Source organism: Anas acuta, chromosome 2 (assembly GCF_963932015.1).
Source record: "Anas acuta chromosome 2, bAnaAcu1.1, whole genome shotgun sequence".
Taxonomy (NCBI): Eukaryota; Metazoa; Chordata; class Aves; order Anseriformes; family Anatidae; genus Anas; species Anas acuta.
Genome location: NC_088980.1, coordinates 86,410,752 through 86,436,324, shown reverse-complemented (window position 1 = coordinate 86,436,324; position 25,573 = coordinate 86,410,752). Strand labels below are relative to the sequence as shown.

General features: G+C 36.4%; 1 protein-coding gene across 4 annotated transcripts in view; it reads left to right on the top strand.

Annotated features, from left to right (window-relative positions):
• Positions 1 to 25,573, top strand: part of DDC (dopa decarboxylase) — a 72,364-nt gene that overhangs the window by 26,505 nt on the left and 20,286 nt on the right. For 3 of the 4 annotated variants that reach the window (XM_068671089.1, XM_068671087.1, XM_068671088.1), the window contains 7 exons: positions 2,063 to 2,176; positions 2,811 to 2,930; positions 7,999 to 8,133; positions 11,534 to 11,677; positions 19,591 to 19,657; positions 21,750 to 21,844; positions 23,733 to 23,800. In XM_068671089.1, the coding sequence (XP_068527190.1) occupies positions 2,063 to 2,176; positions 2,811 to 2,930; positions 7,999 to 8,133; positions 11,534 to 11,677; positions 19,591 to 19,657; positions 21,750 to 21,844; positions 23,733 to 23,800 (743 nt within the window). Of the gene's footprint in view, positions 1 to 228; positions 316 to 2,062; positions 2,177 to 2,810; positions 2,931 to 7,998; positions 8,134 to 11,533; positions 11,678 to 19,590; positions 19,658 to 21,749; positions 21,845 to 23,732; positions 23,801 to 25,573 lie in introns of those variants that run through there. The other variant, XM_068671091.1, reaches the window with a different exon arrangement.

Below are 25,573 nucleotides of genomic sequence, written 5' to 3'. Positions count from 1 at the left end.
ATGAATTTTACAGCTGATTCACGTGAAGGGGGGAGGGGAGGCAGAAGGAGAGGAAGAACCACAGCTGCACTTGCTGTAGGGCTTTTGACTTTTTCACTTTATGTGAGTGGTGCAACTGGAATCTGCTGTGTTTCATCAAACAAATGGCTCCCAGCAAGTAGGCAGTTTAACTTGATTAACCCAAGATGAATGTTACAAGTCTTACAGATCACAGAGGATTATGGCTGGGGAGATAAACAGTGGCAGCCCTAGCTTGTTATGGATGTCAGTGAAAGTCTGTGCATGTGGGTCCTATCAGGAGCTGCTGTATATTGGGTATTTTTAATCTGTTTTTTGTTTTGCTGTTAATAATCAAGTCCCACACCATTTTTTTTTCTGCTTTTTGAAAGAAGGTGTCTGCCACAAGTCCTCTAAACCTTCATTACAGCAAAGATCCTGGCTGTATATAAGACATGTATATAAGATAGTCAAAAATATTCAGATTGGCTTGTCTTTGGATACGTGATTTGAAAAGGTTTGGATGAGTGAAATCAAATATATAGCATGTACATTGCTAATTTAGGTAATGGAAAATGGTAGTGGGTAGGGGCCTGTTTCATATGAAAGGGTAGAGACATCTGAAATATTATGTATGCTATACTGCAGCAGATAAAGTCATATCTGGTTCATTATATATATGAAAATTCATTTTTATATATATATAAATGAATTATATATATCTATTCTATATAAATATATATAAGTATTTCATTATATATATATAAATGTATATGTATGGGGTATTTCAGCCCACAGAACAGTGCAGTGCAGCTATCCCTGAGTTAGCTCCTTAAAGCTAACTATGTTCACTATGAAACCTTAGAAACCTTATCACAGAGTGGGAGAGAGGGGAGTTTGAAAGATAAAATTTGTCAGAGGTGGGAATGTGGAGCAAAACAGTAAGGAAAACACCAAGCTCAAAGCAGGAGAGAATGCATGGTCTTAGCTATCCTTCAGCTGTAACAGAAGAACTCCAGTACTAAACAAAAGCAAACATAAAAAACAAAACAAGAAAATAGTGGAAAATGAAGCTACCTTCAAAAACCCAGCAGTCTCTGGATTTCTAGCCAAGGAAAAACTTTCATATATTCTACTGAATTCTTGCTTATAATCCATCTAGTTCTCTAGAAGCACATTTTCTTAAATTTGCCTTTTATCTTGAATATGAAAGCTGTTTTCATCAAACATATTGTATCATGTTATTTCCACTGAGCATAGCAGCGTGGCAGTGCATTTCCTCTTTTCAAATTTTATTAGGTTGGAGTGGTGGAGCACTATCAAGTATCTCACAAATTCTTAAAAATTGCTTAGATGTTACACAAAGTAATTCTTAATACGGTTGTTGCAAAGCAATTCACTAGATTTTGTGCAGTTATTGTGGTGTTCTTACATTGATATGTACAAGTTGGCATTGTACATAAATCATAATCGGTTATCAGAAGATGATAGCATATTTTTCTGCAGAAAGTATTGGATACTGGAATGGATTCTTTCATTTTGGAAGGAGGGTCTATTTAGCTAGATTTGCTCTGTGAATTTTATCAAATAACACCACAGCGTGGGCAAGAAGAGTTCTATGGATCTCTGCTACACTAAAAACACCCTTGCTAAGTCTGTCGTGTCACAGAAATTGAAGAACAAAATACTCTCGAGGGTCCCTAAAAACAGAGGATTAAGAACATCACCCTGCACAGAAATCCACACTGCCATTGCTCATGCAGTCTGTATCTTTTAGGCAGAAAAGTGGAGAGCTCTAATTTGGGGATTGTTGGGAGGTGGGGACAAGAAGTAAGTTCAATTGAATATTTTCTTTCTAATTTGAGTAAAAGGGAGATCAAAACAAAACAAACAAGCAAAAAAAAAAAAAAAAAGTTAAGCTTTTCTAAAAAATGTGATACTGTGTTACAGCCAGGTAGTAGGAAACTGATGACTGGTCCCAGCCTCCAATCCTGTTTCTGATTTTGTGATAATTTGTTTATCCTCTCTGCATTATTTAAAAACAACTATTTTTCCCTTATTACAGGTGACTCACTGGCACAGTCCATACTTCTTTGCCTATTTCCCTGCAGCCAGCTCCTTCCCAGCTCTTCTTGCAGACATGTTATGTGGTGGAATAGGATGTGTGGGCTTCTCTTGGGTAAGTTTATCAGGATATTATGATTTTAAGCATTTCAGTAACTATATTCAATGAAATCATTGATTAATAGCAGTGAAATCACAAGACTAGTTTTATTGGTAAGTTTCCTTGACTAATTGTTTTCACTTAGATGCTCTGAATGATTCCAGTAGTAAAAGGATATTCTCCTCTTATTCCTGAAAAATCAACAGCACTTAGAATTAGTAGTAGCAGTACAAGCTTACCAGTAACTCATTAAACAGTATGACTCTGTTGCCTGTCACTTGGTGGTGTTATTTAATGTGTCTTCGGGATGAATGGTAAACTATGTTTAAAAAAAAAAGCATTCATATCAGATGGGCTCTTCTCAGAAAGGGTTGGTACTGGATGTGGGGGGAAAAAAATCCAACAGTTAAGATGTAAATCCTAGCTTTGACATTTGTCAGTCACGGTTCTATGTGAGGTCCAGTCTGACATTCCTAAATAAGTATTAGGAACACGAAGCACAAAGTGGGCTTCAGGTCTCTAATTTAGTTGATGGAGTTTTCTCTATAGTCTAAAGACAGAGGGAGAAGGAGAGGGACTTGCTCTGGTGGATTCTATTTCTCTTCATGCCCTGATGAGGTTATTCCCTCTGTTCTGTATTTCAATGCAGGCTGCAAGTCCAGCATGCACAGAGCTGGAGACTGTCATGCTGGATTGGCTAGGGAAAATGATTAATTTGCCTGAAGAGTTTTTAGCTGGGAAAGATGGACAAGGTGGAGGAGTCATTCAGGTAAGAGCAGACATGAAAAAAGAACGTCACGTATGTGGTCCTTACAATTTTGTAAAACCTTCATACCAAAACACTAATAAATTAAAGATTATTTTTTTCTGCCACCTGGCTTCCTTTCAAGTTTTCTGAAAGGCTGATACACTGTGAGAATGATGATAGGTGAGTAGGAACATTCATGAAAGTAATGAACAAAACAAAGCTCTCAGATTCTCTTCTCCACGAAAAATTGATAGTGGCTCAATCTAACAGCACAATATGTGCTTAAAATTCAAATAACGATGTTGAAAAATCATGGAAGATTGAACTTTAATTTGTTTATAAGGTGAAGTGAACACTGGGAAGGTTAGTAGCAATGTGCAGTAATGTTTAATGTTTGAAAATAATTATAATAATAAGCAACAACAACAAAACCCTTCACAACTATAAATATACCTGAGGATTATGCAAAGACCACCATGAAAAGGAGTTACAAAGTCTTCCATCAAGTTCAAGTTAAACACATTTAAGTATTTGCTTCACTCAGGTTCCAAAACAGCCTTTCTTTTTTGAGAAAAGTGTCAGAGATTAAGCAATGGAGAAGAATATAGCAGAGAACCTACTATATTTAGAAATAACTTACTAAAAAAAAAAATCTATTTATCTTTTTCAAATAAGTTCATATGATTTTAAGAAGTTTTCCTTATATAATAAAGTGAAATATTAGAAAGTTAGAATAAAATGAAGATGCTTAAAATTTGAGCCTAAAAGGTTCTGTCATTAGATACTGCATTGTAGCCCGAAAATTGTATTATGTTAAAAAATAAAACAAATTTTGGAAAGCTGACTGCTTAATGAAAGCCTACAATGTCTGAACAGAGTATTTGTACAATAATGAATATATTCTCAGTGGACAAACTTGGATGTATAGTAAAACTATTGTATTTGTCTGCTATGGCTTGTTCTTCTAGTGCATGATGTTTCTACAAATGCACAGACTTTGGTCACTCTATTCATCTAATTAAAATAGATATTTTCTGTGGCAAGGGCTGAATTTTAAATAGTTTTTCTGTACTCCTTTGATAATCTCTGAAGTCTTGTGATTGGAGATGAGGGCACAATCTGTTTTATCCCGAGATAGGCTTCTAAAATACATCTGAACTTTATGCTAAAAGTGGGGGCTTCTTTCTTTGATCTCAGCTGCAACTGCCTACAGCATATTCCAATCAATTCTGCCTAACACCTTTCCAGGCAAGCATGAATTTAACTCAACTGCTGTAATTCTCCAAGGCAGACCTGCACCTACACCAATGTGTCTGCAGAGTAACTCTTTACTCATCGTGCTTCCACCGCTAGGACCTTTTTCATTACAGTTACAAGGGAGGGGGCTATGTTCAAGAAAACCAGCTTTCGTCATGCATCTCTGTTATTTATTTTGTACCAGTGAAAGCAAGCAATTATGCCTGATGATTATCAGGAGGAAATACTGTCCTTCCAGGCTGACAGTGCTGGATTGCCCATAATTTTCATCAGATACCAGTCAGTTTCAAGAATCGAAAGTGTGCTCTGTGTTCCTGCTTCTGATGAAGTCATTTGTGCTGCATATCTTCTTGTCTTGCTCTTGAAACAATAATGATATAAATAAGAAAGCATGAGGCAAGAGCAACATGAGCGTGTGAAAGTGCCAGTCACTCCCTTGGTAAATACCAAGTAATTATTGTAGTATTGGGTAAAATGGAGCCTGTGAAAATTAGCTCTTAATTACATCTGAAAGTCTATGTCAATATGAAGCACTTTGTTGTGAGCACGATGACACTTGAAAATGGCAGAAGATGAAAGAAAATTTCAGTTCAGAGCTCTGGTGGACATGAACATCAGCTCTTACTGATATTTTTTCCGCCTCTTGAGCCTGCTTGCCATGGCAACCTTTGTTTGCTTGCGGTAAAAGGAAAGGTATCATCATCCTTCACTTAATGCAGAATACAGCATTCAAGAGGAGACAAAAACAGCTTTTAAAAATGAGAAAGCAACTTTCTTCCTGAAGCTTGTCTGAACATAGCACACATATCCTGCTGTTCACTGTAGATAAACTGCTGAAAAGTGTACATACTTTGAATTTTAAAGAGTTTTCTTTAAACTGCAAAGAAAAAGTATTTTAAGAGTGAAACAAAATTAGACTCAGCCTATCTTTGGTCTGGCAAGAAACGCTCCCGATTTATCTTTCTTGTCAGTAAGCCGAGGACTTCAAGAACCATGGGATTTTTTCCTCAAAATTATTTAGTGAAAGAATGGTGCCAAATGAATAAAATGACCTTACAAACCAGGTTTTGCAAACACTGTTATTCAAAACAGGTGACTAATGGAAACTGAGGCAGAGTAAAGAGGCATGCATCTATCAAGAGACACCCAAATGCATTTCCAGGTGCCTTTAGGTTATATTCCAGCTTTGCTATATGGAGGCAAGATTCAGCTGCACAGCAGGCCCTTTCCTGTTCAGCCTTGCTTCCATGTAATGAAATTCATACAAGAACTGTTGCATTTGCTGATTAGGCACCAGCCTGGCTGAACAACAGCCAGGATGCCAGAACATCTTGTGGCACTCCTCAGAAGAATGAGACTGCTTGAGCCCACTCAGCCAGGCAGTCTGCAGAATGGTGGAGGCTTAAATTTCCAGGTCTCAAATTAATGCCTTCACCTTTTGAATTTCCTACAGCCATTTTCATGGATATATCTGTTCGCATTTCTTAAACATATATATTCCCTATATGTCTTGGAAAGACACTAACAGTTTTACAAGGCCTTTACATTTCCAAAAACAAAGAAAAAATATATAAAGCCATTTTCTATGCATATACTTGAAAGATTTTCAAGTGTCCCCTTAAATATGTATTAAAATAACAGTAACAGTATTTTTTTCACATATATTGAATGCAGGGGTGCTAGAGTGACCTTTACTGTGAATAACTTAGGTTTAGAAAGGTTGCTCTGCGTGACTTGTCTGGTACAAGATGGAATTAGGCTAAAATGTGCACACAGGTTTCATGTTGCTCAACCTCATGCAGACATACAACTTTCCTGAAAAACTGTATAAACACCACAAGAAGTTGCAGCAGTTTGCAAAAATGAGAAGTATTCTCATCTACTGAATCACTGGAAAGGGTATTTTGGGCAGTATACTCTGATTAGACAGGCCCATTATGATGGTCTTCTGGTAATGCAGGGTTCTTTAGGAGGTTATTTACAGCTTGCGAGAAAACAAACCAAAATGTGCACATACCAAAACAAGCAAACAAACAAAAACCAAACAGCTTGTCAGCAAACAGATGGCATTCTTGACTAAAATATTCTTCATACCTCCTTGATACCTTGATCTTCAGAAAACTGGCCACCAAGGACCCGAGTTGTCATAATCTAGCTCACAGCTGTTTCTTATCTAATGGTGTGCTGAGCATGGCAGAAACAGTTTTGGTAACAAAGATCTGATGAGAGAAATTTCTCATCAGGAAGCTTACACTATGTGAGATTCATCCCTCACTTTGTCAGCTAAACACTGAACACACAAGGCACCTTTAGAGGACTAGTCACCTAATGCCAGGATTTTGTCTAAATTAGAGTTATTGCTTTCTGGATAAACCTTATCTCTGTCTCTGTACTAGGGCACGCTTAACAATTAGGCTATCTGAGATATCTAGCTTTTTAGATGGCTTAAGTAAGATAAAATCAGGTTTTGAAAGTTCTTCATTTGTAAGGTAGCATGGCAATGCATTTAATAAATGTCTAAGGGCTGTCATTTTTCCTGTTTACTCCATTCAATTACAGTTGGATTGAGGGCTTACTCAATGTTGAGATGTTGATGTGTAAAAGGCAGCTCTGTCTCTCATGAATAGCTCAGCTAACTTCAGTGTTAATTAGGAGAAAGTCTAAGTTCACTGGGATCATTTTCTTGTATGAAATCTAGAATCAGGCCCATCCTCAGGGAAGAAATAAGACTTCCTAAATAATTAATCATTTTTTTGTAATTAGTGTGTATACACAGGTCTTCAGTACAGGGAGGGTAGAATTTTGGTACAGAATAAGAAACATCACTTCAAAACCAGCTTGTTGACTGGGGATATTTATGAGACATTAAAAGAAGCAACTGTTTTCATTGCAGGGGTACGTGCTTGGCAGAGGAAGGCTGACGTGACAATTGCTCAACTTTGAAAGTACCTAAAAACTCTCTCTTGCATATGGACACCCAAAAGCATTGACATTTATGAACATGTGCTTACAAAATGTTTCTTGTAGCTTAAAAGAGCAGTTTAAAGCACGTTTCATCTGCCTGTTCTAGAGAAAAATAGACAAAATAACTCGTGGAAACTTGTATTCTCCCATGAAATTTGCATAACAGTTAATAAAAAATTCCCCATTTTTATTGCCACAGAGTATCCAATACAAATTTAAATTCTTTATATTTTGTTAGTCACAGTGCAATTCAGAAATACTGGGTGACTGTTCCTTTAATCTGTTTTTGATGAAGGGAAAGTATATAACTAACACTTGGAAAAACAGTCAGCTATATTGAATCACAGCTTTTTTGCTTTTTCTGTGCTTTTTCTCTTTTGACCACAGCAATTGACTTTCCCAGGGTAGCTCTAAATATCATATAAGCTACGCACATTGCCTGACAGAAATAAATGTTGTCAGTCAGATTCTAATTGAAGTTTTATGTGTGGAGATCAAGAGTAGCAGAAATAAACAGTTACTCTGCCATTGCTACTGGTCAATAGATGATCAATGTCTGATTCTTGAGAGTCTTTTTACATGCCTTTAAGCCTGTGAGTCCAGCCTTCTAGCACTGATTGCAAGGTTGGTGCCTAAACTGAACATGCATAGAAATTACAGAGAGCAGACAAAAAGAGGCATCAGGGAAGAAGAGACAAAAGTCAAACAGTTTCCTCCCTTGCTGTCATGCGTACTCTTAGGAAGCATGAAATTCCGCAATTTCTCATATGCAGTTTCTGTTACCAACTTCACAAATTCATACAAAAGAAAATGGTACTTTTATTTTGGAATGTCTTCCTTTTGAATTTTCCTTCAACTTGTTCCACAGGGAAGTGCAAGCGAGGCCACCCTGATTTCGCTGCTTGCTGCAAGAACAAAAACTATTAGGCGGGTGCAGTCAGAAAACCCTGAGCTAACAGAGGCAGAGATTATGGGCAGGCTAGTGGCCTATGCTTCTGATCAGGTGAGTACCTCTCAAAAACATGGACCTGGAAACGTAATGTCTATACTTAAAACTTCAGCCATCTCAATAGTCAAATGAATTAATGTACAGTCTCTTTGGATAGGGGACTAATTGGTTTTGCATGTTTAAATCTTATAGTACAGCATAAGCAGGCTGGAATGTATGTGTGCTACCATAATACAAATAGTAACTATCTGGAAATCAGTGTCACATAAGTATTGCATCTCTGAAAAAAAATATCATTTGAAGTAAATAAAGATATTTGAGTAAGGTGTTAATTTCAGTTGTGGAGTAAGTCTAGACAAACTTTTCTCACATCTAGGCTTGTGTGTCCATGTGTGCGCACATTATTTTCCTCTTATGTGAATACTTGAAAACACACAAACATACATCCTCCCCCATATGCATGCACGAGTGCAGGTGCATGCACACAGACAAGCCAACTGCATGAATATAAAGCAAATTTTTCATAGTACTTGAAGAAGCCCAAAATCTCCATGCATCAATCCAGCTGAGAAATCTTCTAAGAAAACAGAATATGTAATCCTTGATTTCTGTAAGTGCTATTTATCAGACTGAATTAAGCTAAATTCTCAGCAGGCCAGGGCTGTGAGAGGCTTTTACTACTAATGAAAGCAAATTTTAGTCTTATGAGTTCTGCTGCTCCTACCTTTCTAAAACTCTAATCCTACTGAAGGGCCAAGCAGTGTTGCTTCTCTCAATAGCTGTGACATTTTCTTATCTAAATGTCAATGAGATAGAAGGAAAATTCTTAGCACTTGATGTTTAATTCAAAGTAATATCTGATTATATGAAATAAAATGACTGGGTTTTAGGTTTGCCTCATTTTACTACTAAGTGTATGTTATAAAGCAGTGGAAAGCAATTAAAGAGTGCATTTTCACTTTGCTGGTGAGAAAAGGGACTACAGTTGTAAGGTGAGAGCCATCAGGACAAGAATATATGAGGAAAGATAACTGTTTTCAAATGACACAAAGGATTTTTTTTTTTTTTTTTTTTTTTTTTTTTTGTCTGGAGTGCAAAGGTCTGTGTTCTGCAGATCACCAGTTCCAGGGCTCAAACTCTAACCCCGTAATGCACAAAGCCTGTTACTTGTTTTCATTTTTTTGCCCCATGTAAATGTCTGACCTGAAATGAGAACTGACAGGCCTCCATGCCTGCTGAAGGTCAGGGGATCTTATGTTTACTGAAGGATTTGCCTTAAGATATTGCTGATCTTTCAAAGCAGATTGTTGCAGAGCTCGCCAGTCCTTCTCCATTAAGAACAGACCTGCGTGACTCATAGGCAGTAATCCACAAAAGAAAGTAAGCCTAAACCATGCTGTGGCAGAGAAAACCATGCACCAACAGAGCGAAACAGTGCAAGACTGCTTTAGGAAGGAGGCAAAGACCTGACCAGTAGGGAGGGCCAGTGCAGAAAGCTGAACTCAGATCTCGCATATCTTAGGAGATCATTTTAGCTTCCATTGATTTCAGGAAAGTCTCTTTCCCATTGAAATTGTTCTGCTTTGTATTAATGAGCACAGAGCAGGACTGGCAACAAAGCTTTCCCCTGTGACTACTTGAGGGTTTGGAGCCGAGAGAAGCACTGGGGCTGTGCTGGCTGAGGCACATATTGTGAGAGCCGCTGAATGTGAGACCTCAGAGCTGGGAGGAGCATCCAGCTACCCCTGGCAGTGCTCACCCAAATGTTTGGGACCAGGACAGAAGTAAGGGTAGTCATTTGATGTTCTCAGATTTTCTCAGACCATTATCTTCATCAACTTTTGTTTTGTTTTATTTCCTTTGGCTGCCTCAAGCAGCTGCCCACTCATTTCACCAGCTCCTGCTTGGTTCCTTGCTGTCCTTGAGGATGGTGGGAGATTCCTGAGTACTTTGCTGAGCACTGGGTCAGCAGCAGGTCTCTAAAGATTAGTAATCCAAAGGAATCTTGGTGTTTTTAACCTTAAAATTGTAAATGGCTATAGTTATCAAAGAGCTTTGTTACAATTTTGAAGACTTGAGGAAGCAATTCTCAGGTTCTGACTAGCTAAAAACCTCAGTGTATTGCCATAGCTTACTTATTTACGATTCTTACCTTGTACAATTTGGTTATAAAATACCTCTTTCCATTGTATACTTGAATGAAGTATTGTATTACTATGGTAAACACATTGTGTTCCACTTCAAAGGCAGGCTCCATGTGTCTAGACTTCCAAGTTTTCTCAAGCTGGTGCCTAATTAGTTGACCGAAGTAGTTTAACAAGAGGCACTATTGAGGTGCAAGTTAATAGTAAATCTACCCTTAAAATGTGTTCCATGGATATGTTGAAGTTGAAAGGCAGAAACTTTATCTTCATCTAGTCTTGTTCAACTTATGTTTTGGGTTAATCTTCTCCATGATTACATGCTAATTAGAACAGAATTAGTAAGTGCTCTTGTACGCACTAGCAAGAATCAACAAGGATAGCAGAGACATTATGAATGAGAGCATTCAGGACATGACAAGATGAAGAATTTTTCAAATTATTGATGATTAATGAAATATCAGAAGGTGAAAGATAAGGTAGTTTTGTTTGTTTGATTGATTTTTTGGTTTAGCCATGCCTTAAAAGAATATTTTGTGGCTAAACATACCTTTTATTATCGATACATTATTATTGTATTGTGCTTCACATTTTAAAAAATTTCTTAGTAATTTATTTCTCTTTTATGAGTTGTTCTTTATGTTCTAAAAAAAAATATTATTGTAGGAGAATCGAAATAAAATGGATTATATGCAAAATAAATTAGTGAGAATAATCCTTAGTTACCTAAAAAAATAAACGAATGATTGAACAGCAATTTATCTAGTAGGTAATCAAAAACAAATGGGTCATGCAAGACAATATCTCAGCCTATACTATATCATGTCGTATATCTTTTTATGGTTTGGTAAAGCTGTATACCATAAAAATATGCTCTCGAGCAACTAAATTATTATCAGGCAGGATGATTATCTGCGTAGTTTTTGGTTGATCTGAAGCCAAATCCTGAAGCTCATAATCAATTCTGCCTAATTGAAAGCAAGTTAATTAAAGCTCTCACTAAGGTTAATTGAATTCTTGTCTGAATGAGACCATGGCAATAGTTTTAAGAATACTTCAGAATTTCTGGTGGTGTATTTGTGTATGTGTGTGTATGAGTCTGTGTATATATATATATGTGCGCCCATCTGTCTGTGTGTCTATCTATATGAAAGAAAGACAGTCCTTAATAATAAATGTTACATACCAGCAACAGTTCCAGGGTCTCAAGTGTTGCTTTACTTTAAATAAATGATTCTTTCTTTCAAATTCAAATGAACTTCTTACATTCCAATAAAAGGTGTCTGTCTTAAAACTTTCCCATTTCCTTGCAGGCTCATTCATCAGTGGAAAGGGCTGCATTAATCGGTGGTGTGAAGATTAAAAATGTTTCTTCAGATGATAAATTTACTGTTTGTGGTTCAGCCCTAAAGAAAGTTTTGGATGAAGACAAAGCTTCTGGTCTTATCCCATTCTTTGTGAGTACTGGATTTTCATTCATCAGTGGATTTATTCTCATAAACTGTTTTTGAGATGGGGAAATGATCTTATTCCTAACAGAGGGATTGATAGGCAGAATAGCCCATCAGTAGTTTCCATGAATGTTCTTCATACACATGAACTTTGCTAGAGTCATTTCAAATATTTATACATTCATGAAAATAACTGTAATCTGGGGCATTCTTGAAATTTAAGAGGTACTTTGCAGGAGGAGCAACTCCTTTGACCAGCTGGTTGCACTTGTGGGCAAAAATGATGTTTTAAAAGGAGATGAAGTTATACTAGACAGTTGAATAAATTCAGGTGAATTTTTCATTTGCATCTAATCCTGCAAAATTATAATCTCCTGGCACTTGAGTTCCAAATCACCTTTTCTACAAAAGTACAGCTTGATTTTTTAGGTTCTAACTTACATGTAAAACAAATCAAGCGATATCTTTAAAGGATGGTATCTCAATTTAAGCAAAAAAAAATAACAAACAAACAAAAAAACCACCACTTTCCCATTCTCACTACTTTAACAAAGAAAGGAACCTCCATAATGTATGCCAAATATCAACAAGATTAGACGTTGTCAGACAGATATTTGTGAGTATGTGACTTATCTCTAACAAGTCAGCTATAGCAAATCTGGCTGTGGCGGTTTGAGGTGTCATCCATTGTTTTTATCTGTCTACTTTCCTTTTCAGAGATTCTTGCTTCCACAGTACTCCAGAAAAAGCAAATTGTTTGTATCTCAGTAGCTAAAGCTCATAATCCTGCAAGTTTTGACAGAGAACAGTTGTAGATTGCTTACAATTAGATAGTTTGGTTCTTCTATGATCAGTGCCTGATTAAAAAGAATATTTGATTATTCATCAGATCAACTCCTTCTGTCAGGTCAGAACACCATCTCACAAATTTTATTTATTTATTTTTTTATTTTTGGTGGAGTAACTAACTTTTTTTTTTTTCTTACATCAGAAATGTTTTGCTCATTTCCAAGCATTATTCCTCTACAAAACTTGGTATCTTGATATAGACCATGATCTGCATGGACTTATAAGTGGGTGCAATATGCTAGCAATAATATGTTTTTACTGGCCTTCCATTAAAGAAAAGCTCCTTCAGAAATGTGATTTTTTAAACAGAGTCAAAAATATCTTTTTTTTTTTTTTTTTTTTTTTCTCTCCCCAGAAAAGCCATGTCTGACAACAATTGTTCTTTTCTTTCATGTGGTAACATTTTGAAAAGTGCTAATGTGACTTAGATTTCTATGAACTGTTTCAGAAAAAAAAAAAAAAAAAAAGAAAATAGCAGATTAAGCTTGCTTACAGTCATGGATAAGTGCCAAATGGGACAAAGAAGCTTAAATTTCACAAAGCCTTTTGAATATGTAATCTTTTTACTCTTGTTATTACCCTTTAGTTTTATGTATTATGAGGATGAATAGAATGAAAAGTGTTTGTCATATGTGCAGTATGCTGCAAGTTTCAAGGCTGTTTAGAATTGGCAAGTCTTTGGAATAACCAAGCACATCCCATCATTTGCTTTGTAATATCAAAAGACTATGATTGAGAAACAAAGCATCTATAGTGCTGCTTACATGAACTTTGTTCTGCTCCTGTTGACGTGGAGATACACCATAAGGTGTGTTTTATTTCTCTGTTATGTTACACTAGCTCATAATATTTGATATAAGGTCCTGCTTGTTTATCCTTCTGTTAATTTTAAAGAATTCCAAGTACAGCATTATATCACATTTCCTCACATTAACAAGAAAGTTAATGTTTTCTCCTCACCTTCTGTCCATTAACAAAAAATACAGCTTGTCCCCCATAAATATTCATTATTTATTAATCTTTCGATGTGTAGCAAGAGGAAATAAAAAAATCTGTTTTATGCATTCAGCAACACCTTTACAAAAGGTGATTCAACTGTTGTTTTTTTCTTCCTCTGTTTGCTTAGCTGTGCAAAACAGGCTTTCAAAGGCAGCACAGGCTCAGTCTGTGTTAATATGGCCTGTGCCAGGTCTTCCATTTATTTGTATACATAAAACATGTCAGCTTAGATTAAACTAGATCTCATTATCCTTATGGTTGGCCTCTTAACTCAAAAGGTGTGTTAATTCTCTGTCATGCTGAGCAGCAGTCCATGCACTGTATTAATGCTCCCTTTTCTGGCTTGCAGATTTCAAAAGCCTTTCAATTTCTTTTGTTCTTGAGTAATTTGGTGCTATTTTATTTTGTTCTGGTGACAAAGATATGCACATTGCCAAGGAAACACCTTACGCCACTTTATTCCTTGTCTCCCTGTATTCACTGATCCTTCACTAAGGGGAGTGATTCAACATGAAAGCAAAAAGTTTAACAGAAGAAATTCTGCCCAAAGAGACTTGGAAGAGCAGAGAGAAAATTCCTAATGAAGAGATCTTGGTTGCGTCCAAGCTGATGCACTCTTATCAGCAAAAGAAAAGTTTTGTAGGGAATTAAAGGGAAAATGCAAGCAAATTTTCGTGGTTTATATGCATGGTCCTGCTCTTAAATTCAGTGAACAAATGAGGAGTCATTATACTGAAGTTGCTTGCAGAGGTGAGTGGAGAATCAGGGGGTGCATTTGCTTGATGTGAAGGAGGTTCTGTCATTACAGCAAGCTGGTCATTACAAGTTTACTTTTCACATACTGAAGATTTGGTAATCAGCTTTTTTGTTGTTGTTGTTTGTTCATTTGTTTGTTTGTAGGGAGAAATTATCTTTAAAAAGAACCTTAAGAACCTTTGATTTCTTATCCATCATCGTTTAGCACTAGGAATGTGTATATCGCTTTGTTGAGTGTAAACTGCTGCCAAACAATATACCCGGACCTCTACCTGTACTTCTTTTTTTTCTTTTTTTTTCTTTTCTTTTTTTTTTTTTTTTTAATTTCAGGCTTGTGTTATTATGTCTCTTTCAAAATACTTATGCGGAAATTGAACAGGGACATATTTTGATACCATTAAGCAGGCAGACCATGCAAGCAATACACTTAACCATGTCAAGTGCTGAGGAGCCTAACATGCCTTGATTTACTGAGGAGCGATTTCCAAGTGTGGCTGATTCTCAGCCCCTCATCAGGCCACCAGTGAAGGGGGAGCATTAAAGCATGTGCTGAAGCCATGTTCATGTCATTAATTATAAACATTAACTAGAGGTTAAGCACATGCTTAAATGCTTTTCTCCGTTGGGTCCTATGCTCCCAGATTAAGGTAGGCCTCCACATTGGATGAGTGTTGATTGGGGTACCCAAATGTGGAGACCACTAAGTTAGGCAGTAGTGAATTCAGAAATAGGGCCCGCTGCATTCAAGCCTTGTGTGTAAGTGGTCTGTGGGCTTTATGCTGTCTATCATAAATCAACACTGATATATTGCAGCTGGCACATATATATAGTACAATACACTTCAGCCAGCTCATCCAGTATCATGCTGCTGTAACGTGATCTCTTTGCTGCTGAACAAAGGCCCAGCACGAAATCTCTCCGATTCTAGCTGAAATGACTCGTCTGAATGATGATCTGCAGGATATTAAGAAAGAGGCTGTTTGTATCCAGACTCACTCGGGAAACAATAAATCAGAGTTAGACTGACAGAGGAGCCATCTTTTCAGAAGGACTTAGCACTTAGATCCTGACCACAGACTGCCATTTGGAAGAAGTATTCTTGAGACACATACACGCAGACAGGGCAATGTTTCTTAGCCCACAGTTTGCGAATCATTACTGTTTCATTAGGTATTGGCTGTGGCTTGGTGGACTATTGCAGTTTTCTTCAAGCCACAGACATTCCCATGAGCGCAAGCTGGCAAACAACTGGATAGGAGAAAATAAAAATAATAAGAGAACATGGAAAGTTCTGTCTCGTTTCAGTTAATTGCAAATGAAAAGCTCTGTGGTGAAACTATGCAGTATGTGTCCGCATCTTTTTAAAGAGCTGTGGGAGGTCTTAGGTTAAAACGATTGAGAGTCACTGCTCTCAGGCATCATAAAGATTCATGCATGTTCCCTGCCACAGCTCTTGATTTCAGGAAAGTAATATCTGGGATGACTGATGCACACGTTTTAGCTGCTTTGTATTTGCAACTGGGGCTGAGTCAAATTTGAAGTGTGCAGCCTGAAAGAGCTAAGGCCTGCAGGCTGTAGTGAGCCATCAGTCCCATTTCTGCCGCGCAGCCTGTCCCCCACCTCTTGCACAAATGTGATTTTCCTGGTGTTACACAGGTTACAAATTAAGTTAGACTCATTGGTTAGTACTGAGGCAGGGCAGTGAGAGCCCTGAGAAGAGCAAATGCTGTCATTTTAAGTGGGTTCTGAGAATTAAAACAAGTAGCTTTGAGGCTTAGACACCCACAGAGAGGACAAGAAAATTATTTTAGAAACTGAGGTATACTTTACAGAATAAGCCATTATTTAAATTACTAAGCATATTTTTGAACTCATATAATCTCTCATTGAAGCAACATATTCCTTATACTGATTAGAGGGAACATACTTTAGCTGCACTACAACCGTAATAACAATAATTTGTAACTCTCTGTTGTGAAATTGCCATGATTATTTTAATTGCTGGACTCAGCAGCAATTCACCCTAATCTTATCTGAAAGTCCACAACCTATTATTATAAAATATACGCATAAAAGCAGAGCTAATTCTATAGTGCACGCTTTATTTTGGTATTTTTCCAATCTAATCAGTTAACCACTATTTTTTATGTGTTTAAAAAAAACCTGATTTTTCATTATGGTATTTCTTGTGACCCAATTTGTAGATCTGTAGTTCAGCCAAAGATGAAATATAGACTTCTCGTGACTGTGGGAACATCTCGGGTAGAAAATAATGTGATAAATATATTTTATTTTACTTCACATGAGCATGTTCTACTAGGAAAAAGAGGGAGCAGCCTTATGTTTTTTATTTATTTATTTATTTTTAATATCCTGCACTTTCTTTAAGGCAACCTCCTTCAAAAGATGATTGAATGATTGAACTTCCAGAGAGCTCATAAATGTACCTCAGGGCACTGTAACCAGTCTGTTCTTCTAGCGTCTCAGGAATATGGGAAGACCCAGTATAGATGAAGGTTAGATCATCTGGGGAGAAAAATGCATTAGCAGTAAAGTTTGTTATCTGCATATTCAATGTGCTTCTCATTTTCTGAACTGAATTTGTTTCAAACTCAGGTTCTTAGTAGACTCATACAGAAAAAATACTGAATTGTCCCTTTCTTATTTTAATAATCACTTTTCTCATAGCCGACATTTTTTATTAGTGCAATGAAATCTGGTTATGGTTATTGGTATTACTGTAATTATCAAATTGGGGGAACATGTGAGCTGCAAGGAATAAAATATTTTCAGGATTTTTTATGAATACATTTAAGCAGGTCTGCACAGTAGATAGGCAGTATATGACTTCCTCTAAGAGTGTACCTAAATTTATATGTATTGAATACATTCAATTTAATAGAAAAAATCAGCTGCCTAGAAGAAGTTTAAATTAACTGTGTATGGCACAGTGTAGATGCAAATATGTTCAAAAGCATACTTGAAAAAGAGGTTTTACATCTCTAGTAACTGAGGATTTAATCAACTCAATATTATTGGTATGCATTATTTAAAATTTCTGTCTTTCTGAATATATAATTTCCTGGTCTTTTTACAGGATATTTATGTTAGTATGGAATTTTCTAGTAAATTTGAAAAATCTAGTTTAATGGGTATTAAACAACCATCTCTCACCTTGCACAAATCTGCTAAAAATCTGGAACATGCAAATGAAAATCCTATCAAATTTAACTGACTCTTTGTTTGAAAATCAGATTATTTTTCTAAGACTTCATTCTTTTCTAATACGCTGTTACTAGTTTGTTTCATTGAATGAAAGGAAAAAACAAGCAAACAAACAGCTTTGTGGGAAATATGAAAAAAATACATAAACGCTTTTAAAGTTCATGAGAAGTTGGTGTTAGGACTAGTTAGGGAACCCCCAAAAGGGAAAAGCAACTTTTATCCTGAAATGTGTACAGGACCTGTTTCAAGATATGACTGGAGATGACACTTAACAGTCTCCAGTATCCAATAGCTGGTAGAAGTGAAAATGTTAACAAAATCACTAGCTTCAAAGAGAGTGACAACTTTCAAGTGAGGATGTGCTTTTGATGGAACACATAAAAGGGTAAATATTGGCAGATATCAAGCAGACTGCTTAAGTAGAGCAGGAATGCTTTGTGTAGATGCGTATCACCTTTTAAAAAAGAAGGGAAAAGATTTTTTTCAGGAATCCTCCTGGAAAAGTTCACATATATTAGCGTTTGTGTAATGGGAACTCCTAAAACGAAGGAGGTATCAGTGCCATTCAGAAGAGATACCACGTGAATGTCCAAGCTAGAAGAATAGAAAAGTATACAATGTCAAGCTGAATGTGGCATTGGGCTAAAACAGATCAGAGGATTTGGCAAACAACTTGCTATTGGCATAATAGCACTACATTATTTTTTCTCAGAAGAAGAGAGACAGCAAGCCAAAAGCCGGTGAGGCCACAGCAGGTAACCTAAAGCCTTTATGTGCTACAGACGTGCTTACTCACGTAAGAGAACAGACCAAAAGGCCACCCAGTGCCCACACTCCTGCCACCAGCTGCACCTCCCAGCTGAGGTGCATCAGAAAAATTTCCCCATCAGGAAATTTTTCCTGACGGTGTTGTTTCTGCGACAAGGACAAGCAGTGAACCCAGAGGCCCTGTGTACCTGCCCATTATGGAGCTGCCAGCCAAAAATGCTCTGTGTGGAGTTTTAATGTATATTTGTATCTATATTTTGCTAAGACAGCATGTTTGTTTTCTGAAAGGTGTAGTGAATGGACAAGTATCATCTAGGTGTTCCTTCTTCTTCTTAAAGGATTTGTCATGAATTCACAGAGGGACCTGAATGTGCACAAAATAGAAAAGCTCTGCAAAATTAGTCTAGTTGTAGAAGGACAGGGAAAAACACTGAAAGCAAAAGATGGTACATCTGGTTTCTGGGTTATAATTCTGTCTAGATATTCCCAGTAAATTACCATAGCTTATTTTCACTTGATTATATTATATTCTCTCACTACTGTGAAACTTTCTTCCCTCTGCTTTTGGTCATGTAGCAGGAGACATTAAATGAGGACTTAACAGGATGAAGGAAGCATGGTTCCAGATTTTTAGGATGAATCTGGGATAAAAGGCTTCTCTGAGGAAAAAACTTTGCAAACTTTATAGTAAACATATGCTACTGGTGAACAGGTCCCAGGCTGCAGATCCCCTGAGCATAAATCAGTTACAAGTATCTGTTATGGAGCTGTGTGACTCCTTAATTCAAAGAGAAACTTTTAATGATCCATTCTGTCAACAGGAATTCCAGCACTTTTGAGTTGCTCCAGTTCAGAGCTTCCCTATATAGCATAAACTGCAAATCATTTTGATGATAATTGCATATGTGGGACTGGTATGTGGGCAGGGGGGATGTAATCGGATGATCTTTCTGGTCCTTTCCAACCCAAACCGTTCTGTGATTCTGTGGTATTAGGCCACATGGTAAGCGTGTGGAAAACACAGAAAATATATAACATTAGGATTGATATAACACTATGGCTGATTCATCAGTCAGCTTTGCACTGATATTTATTTTATCCATTTGTCTCAATGGAAGCTCATGGAAGCTTTGTGAAAAAAAATCAATTCCCAAAAGTTCCATTGAAGGATAGATATTGGCTAAAATCAAATTATTTTGTCCTATAATATCTATTCTCCTTGTTTACTGTTGCCTTTACAGGCAGTTTTTCTTATTTAATAATTTTATTTGCTGCAACATTAACCAAGTTTTTTCTTTTTTTTTTTTTTTTTGGCTCTGCAGTTTTGTGCAACACTTGGAACCACACCTTGCTGCTCCTTTGACAGACTGTTAGAGCTGGGTCCTATTTGTAAGTCTTTGTCTGCTGCTACTTTCCAAAAGTGCAGATACCAGTTTAAGCCATGCTGAGTCATTTCCAGGGTACTGTGCAGTGTCAGTGACCGAATTCAATAAAGCTACTTAGAGATGAGACCTTCAGTTACAGTTTTCTTTCTAACACGAGGTCGAGCAGTCTCAAACCATTAGGACTGCAGAGAACATTGCCTCAAGGTTTTTTGAGAGGGCATTTTGGAATACTTTCAGTGAAAACATAATGTAAGTGCTTCAGTTTGTAACATTTTTCCTCAAGAGCCTCTGCCTGTTAAGAGCATCCAGAGCAATGCAGATCATGGAAAAGCTGGACTCTAAAACCTCCTCTGCACCAAAAGTTTTGTTTCTGCTTGGTTCTATTGACTACAAAAAGCAGGGAAATACTCACCAAAAATCCATGTGTGTCCTCCTGAGTCCTTCCTCCTTTTTCCCCAATTTCTTTCTTCTTGCAAGAAAACGTGTTAAGTAACAGGGCACTTAATACAGTGACTGAGTCATGGGCTCTTAAGTGTTTCTGACTTATGGTCTTCTGTTGAGGCAAGCTTTGGTCTGCCACAAGGCTTGGTCAGAAGCACATTTTTGCTAGCTGGTGAAAATGCAGTCAAAGTGCATCATATGTATTCCAATTTCAATATATATTCCACTACATTTAGAGTAGGCAATTTATAGCTATAAGCTATCAGAAGCAGCCTCACAGAAACAGGCCTAGATTTGATGTTTAGTTCATTTATTCGGGTAGAGCCTAAAATACTTCAGATTTATGTGGTGGTGACTTGCTTTGTAAGGTTCCCTGACCTCCAGCAGAAGACCCAGAGACTTAGTGTTCTCCTAAGCCTCCTTTCTACAAAAGTTTTGTAGTATTCTGCCTAGCAGCTAGAAACTATTTGACTGTTCAGATTATTCCTATAGACCTGACCTAATAAAATAGTAACGCCAGTACTCCTAGGGATAGTGTGTTTCACCAACTGCTCCCAATGACTTCCTGCTTGTGCAGCGGGGGCCAGCAGAAGCATTACACGCTACTCACATCAAAAGACTTATGCTAGCACTTGTGTGTGTGCACTTCATGTAAATATACATGAGCAGAAGTACTATAAAATAACAGCAGTGTCTCAAACAAAATATATTCAAAAATAAATAATCAAATGAACTTCGAACATCTCTTCAAATAAGCCTACTTTATGTGGATTATAAGACTAATATCTTTTCAAGATATTATGCAAGAAGAAAATGTAGCTCACAAGAATGCAAATTTGTGCATGAACTTGGTGCCCAGGTGCAGGTCTGAATGGCTATATCTCTGTATGCAAAAAATATGCATCAGAATTGGTTGGTGACCAATATGAGGATGTTATGTGGGCTTCAGCCAACAATTCATAGACTAGAATTGTTACCATGTGAATTAATACAGATGATCAATAGCAGAGCATGAATATTTCATTGTAGAAAATACATGAGAGGCTCATATGCTAAAATATTTCTGCAGTGAGTAATCAAAATTAGTCCTTTCTTAACCTGTCAGTGCTTGCTCTTGGATAAGTCTTCCTCTCAGTCCTGAAAATAAATACTTTGCTTCACATAGTTCAGAAGTCTGTACCCACACATATCAGTATGTGAAAAAAAATATTTAGAAATATGTGTTTTGTTTATGATTCATGAGATAGAAGTAGGGAGCACAGCTAGAAGTCTAGCTCCTGTTGATGAAGTAGTGTTATTACCATAGAAATCAGTAACTACATCTCAAGACACATCTTTTAAAAGTGTATTTTGTAATAGTTCTTACATTAAAATTATTTAATGTTTTATGTTAGTATTAATATGAAAAATCTAAATATGTAGGGACCCTCTTGCTATAGCAGAACTGGGGAGGAAGAAGAGGAAGAGGAGTGTTTTATGTATACATCTTTATGTACTAATGGAAACCCAAATAGTAGCAATGTTTCATGTCTTAATTTTAAACTGGGAAAATACTAACATCAAAGAAAATCTCTCAGGCACTTGATTTCATGCAAATCAACAGGGCTTTGTAATCTGCTGTTTAATTTATTTTCTGTTCGATTCCTATTTTTCAGGTAATAAGGAAAATATCTGGATGCATGTTGATGCAGCCTATGCTGGGAGCGCATTCATTTGTCCTGAATTCAGGCATCTTTTAAACGGAGTAGAGGTAAAGGGTTTCTCCTCTAGCAACCTGTTAACACCTTGCTGTTCTGTAGAATTTTTTTATTATTATTTTTTTTTTACATCCAATATTAATGGGGTTTCTAGAACCTCTGAGTATGCTTCTCTTCATCTTGCACTACAAACCTCTGTATATTCTATTACCTAACAAAGTTTATATAATTTTTACCTTTTTACCTTGCATTCTGGGACTATGCAAATTACCACAGCATGTAAAAGTTTGTCATTTGGCAAGGCTAACAGTTAATCAGCCAAGTACCTTACAAAATCATCCGGAAAAGGGGAGCTTTTTCCCAAATGTTCAAAAAGCTGTATTTGATTTGTAACACCCTAATTCATCAAAAAAAAAAAAAAAAAGGAAACAAAAATAAAAAAAAAAATCCAACAAATTAATGAGCTCATTATGCCTGATTTTTGCTTACATCCTGAAAGTCATGTAGGATGCAGCCAGTAGCTGTATCTCAAACAGATGGGGTTTAATAACCAAGAGAAATAAATGAAATATTCCCCCAACAGCACTCGTGTTCCTTCTCCCTCCCCTTGCTGAGCTACTTGGCATTCAGTTGCTTAGATAAGGATACTTCAATTTCCTGCTGCTTCCCTCAGACAGTCAGATAAGTCCTTGTCTTCCACGTCAGTGGAGAAAATATTACTGTTTGGTAAAGCCAGAAGTTTAAACAGAGCACTGATAGGTAGGGACTAATAAAGAAGAGGAGGGAAACCCCCCTAGCAAATAAAGCATTTCTTTCTGTCCCTTTTTTTATCAGCAAATGAAGCTTGTTGTAATTTCCTGTAGGGGAATATATTTTAAATTATTGTTATTGGTTCCTAAGGAAATGAAACAACATCCCTTGTCTGGGCCAACATTTGTCATAAGAGTAAATATTTAACAACCACAAATAGGCTTCTTACCATGCATAATACAGGGAGATAGATAGATAGATAGATAGATAGATAGATAGATAGATAGATAATCTCTTATGAGAGTAATTGTTAATTTCTTACAAGTGATGGGGAAGGCTATGAGAAGTAAATGAGAAAGGAACAGTGCTACATGGAGTAGTCAGACCCTGGTGCTGCCAGGCCTCCATCTCTTCTTAAGGCTTATGGCCTCTGCCTTTGTTAACACAGCCTACAGAAGAAGTGTTTCCCACATGATTTCAGTCTTAGTAGCTACCTGGGTTTCTTCTGATGCCATTTCTAAACATATGTAAAGTAAAACTGGCTTGTTCCATGATTTATGCAATCATGTATTGTGAATGCTTGTTCTGTGTTGGCTTTTCTTTTGACTTAGATGAAAAGATGACTTCCACTACAAAAAAATGACCTGGCAGTTAAAAAAAAAAAAAAGAAAGAAAAAAAGAAAATAGATAATTTCCTGATCATTTGTAATTTTATGGAGTAATGTGATGCACAGATTCTGAACTAACTATATCATTTGTCTCTTTATGTGAATTTTGTGTGTATATGTTAATATTCTTGGAAATAGAAAGTGCAGTGAATTGGTTTGGAAATTGGGATACGAACCTCAGCAGCTAATGTTGAGGAAGCAGAATTTTTTTCGCTTATACTGAGATATATACTTTTGCATAAGATAGGTATCCAAAAGGTGTAATTGCTAGCAAATGATCAAAATTTTGAGAATACCAATAGTTCAGCTCCACACCTAACCTCAATTCCATCCGCAAAATGAAATGAAGATTTAACTGCAATAGTTATTAAGTAAAGTGATATCAGTAGGAACATTATGTATAAAGCCCCAAGTCAGAAATGCACTCATCATTAAGGTTTATTCAGAAAATTTGACTAAGTTGCATCATTAACACATGGGTCCTTTTCTCTTTCATATTTTTTATTTATTTCTCTATTCTCAGTTTGCAGATTCATTTAACTTTAATCCTCACAAGTGGCTCCTAGTGAATTTTGACTGCTCTGCTATGTGGTAAGTATTACAGAAAAAGGAAACTTTGCAAGAGACAAAAATCACATGTTAAATTAATCTGCCCTCCTAGCAGTGGACGTTTATTTACATTTCTCTATTGAAATGAGGAGTTCTGGATATCCTTAACTCTTGTAATTTACAACATTCTCTTTTACATTTAATCCAAGTTTAAAGTACAATTTAGAAATGAGCCTGAGTTCTGCATTGTGCTCTAGAGAGAGAGAAATCCCGGAAAGTTGGCAGATTCATACTTGGTCTATTTTGGGACCATTTAAAACAACAACAACAACAACAAAAAATTAAAAACCTCCCTTTAAGGATGTTAATGCAATGAACAACATGCTAAACAGAACTTTTTCTTCTTTTCCTTAACATTTCTTTATGTTTGAGTCTTGATTCTTTCAAAACCCTTTCTAAAAATGATTGGGATTTAGCTGATGAAAAACAGGTGATTTCAAAAAGGACTATTTATGCAATTTTTTACTGATTTTCAGTTTCTCCAGATGACAGCAGAGACTACATTTTGATATAAAAAGATGCCAAAGTAGAAACCAGTAGACATACTTTGAAACAAAGTGAATTAACCATAGCAGTAATAATAAGGTCCCATAATAGATGATCTTTTTGTGTCCCGAACTGAAATTTCCAGAACCTAATACCTACCTGCATCACGACTAACGATACTTATTATCAAAACAGCAGATCAGTAAATGCAGACTATTTATCAAAATAAATGAAAACATCAATTTCATTTATAATTGAAGAAAATCTATGCAAAAATGAAAGAAGGAAAAAACGAAAGTTAAAAATGAAACTTTAAAATATCATCCAGATAAAACTAATTTCTTTCTGGAAGAAAAGAAGAAAAATGTATGACAGTGGTCACTCGATTGCTTTTGGTTAATCTTTGGCTCTTTTAAAGTCCTTCACGAAGTTGACTTTTGCACAAATACGTTTATTATTCAGATAATACATTACATTTTTGAATATGAGATTATTGTTGACATAGGAACTTCAAATACTCCAAGCTATACAGATTTTATTCTTTTTCTTAAAGTAAATGCCTTAGGTTTCAATCCTGATTCATCAGTAATGGCAGCAATTAACCAGGACTCCACTTTATAAGTGCCTCATAACCGGCTGTCTCTCTCTGCATATGGAAGTAAAGAGAAGATGAACCTTTGCTCGTTTCTTCCAAATTTTTCACATCATTTGAAGATATTGTTATCAAAGTAGCAGCTCTCAGAAATTACAAAATTCACCATCATTCTCTTTAGTATTTACAGGACAATCAGGAGCCAGAGTCTTGTCCATAACAGTTTCATTTCTCTTTAATTCTGCTTTCTGCTATAACCCTACGGAACAATATTAGAACTTTTAACCTGGCTTTTCCAGGTAAACAGCGTATATATAGTCACACTGTGTGTCACTTTATGTTCCCATCTCAGGAGGTTGCAGCTTCTTCCTATAAGATCTTAGACTTTTGACTTAAGAAAGCATACTTTTAAGTGTTTTTCACTTTTTTTTTTTTCCTTGATCTTTCTGGTAAAAACATCAAATAAAATTTATTTCTTTATAGATATGAAGATTCCATTGCAAGGAATCTCAAGAGACCTTGCAAAATGTCTCCTTACTCAAAGCTACACAACTATAGCCTACTATTAAGCCTTCACATTCACAAGCAAAGCATTTATGTATTGGTGTTATTTGCCTGATATGGAATGTGGTATATATTTAAAATTAAGCTCTTTGGCTCAAAGCCATATCCATCAC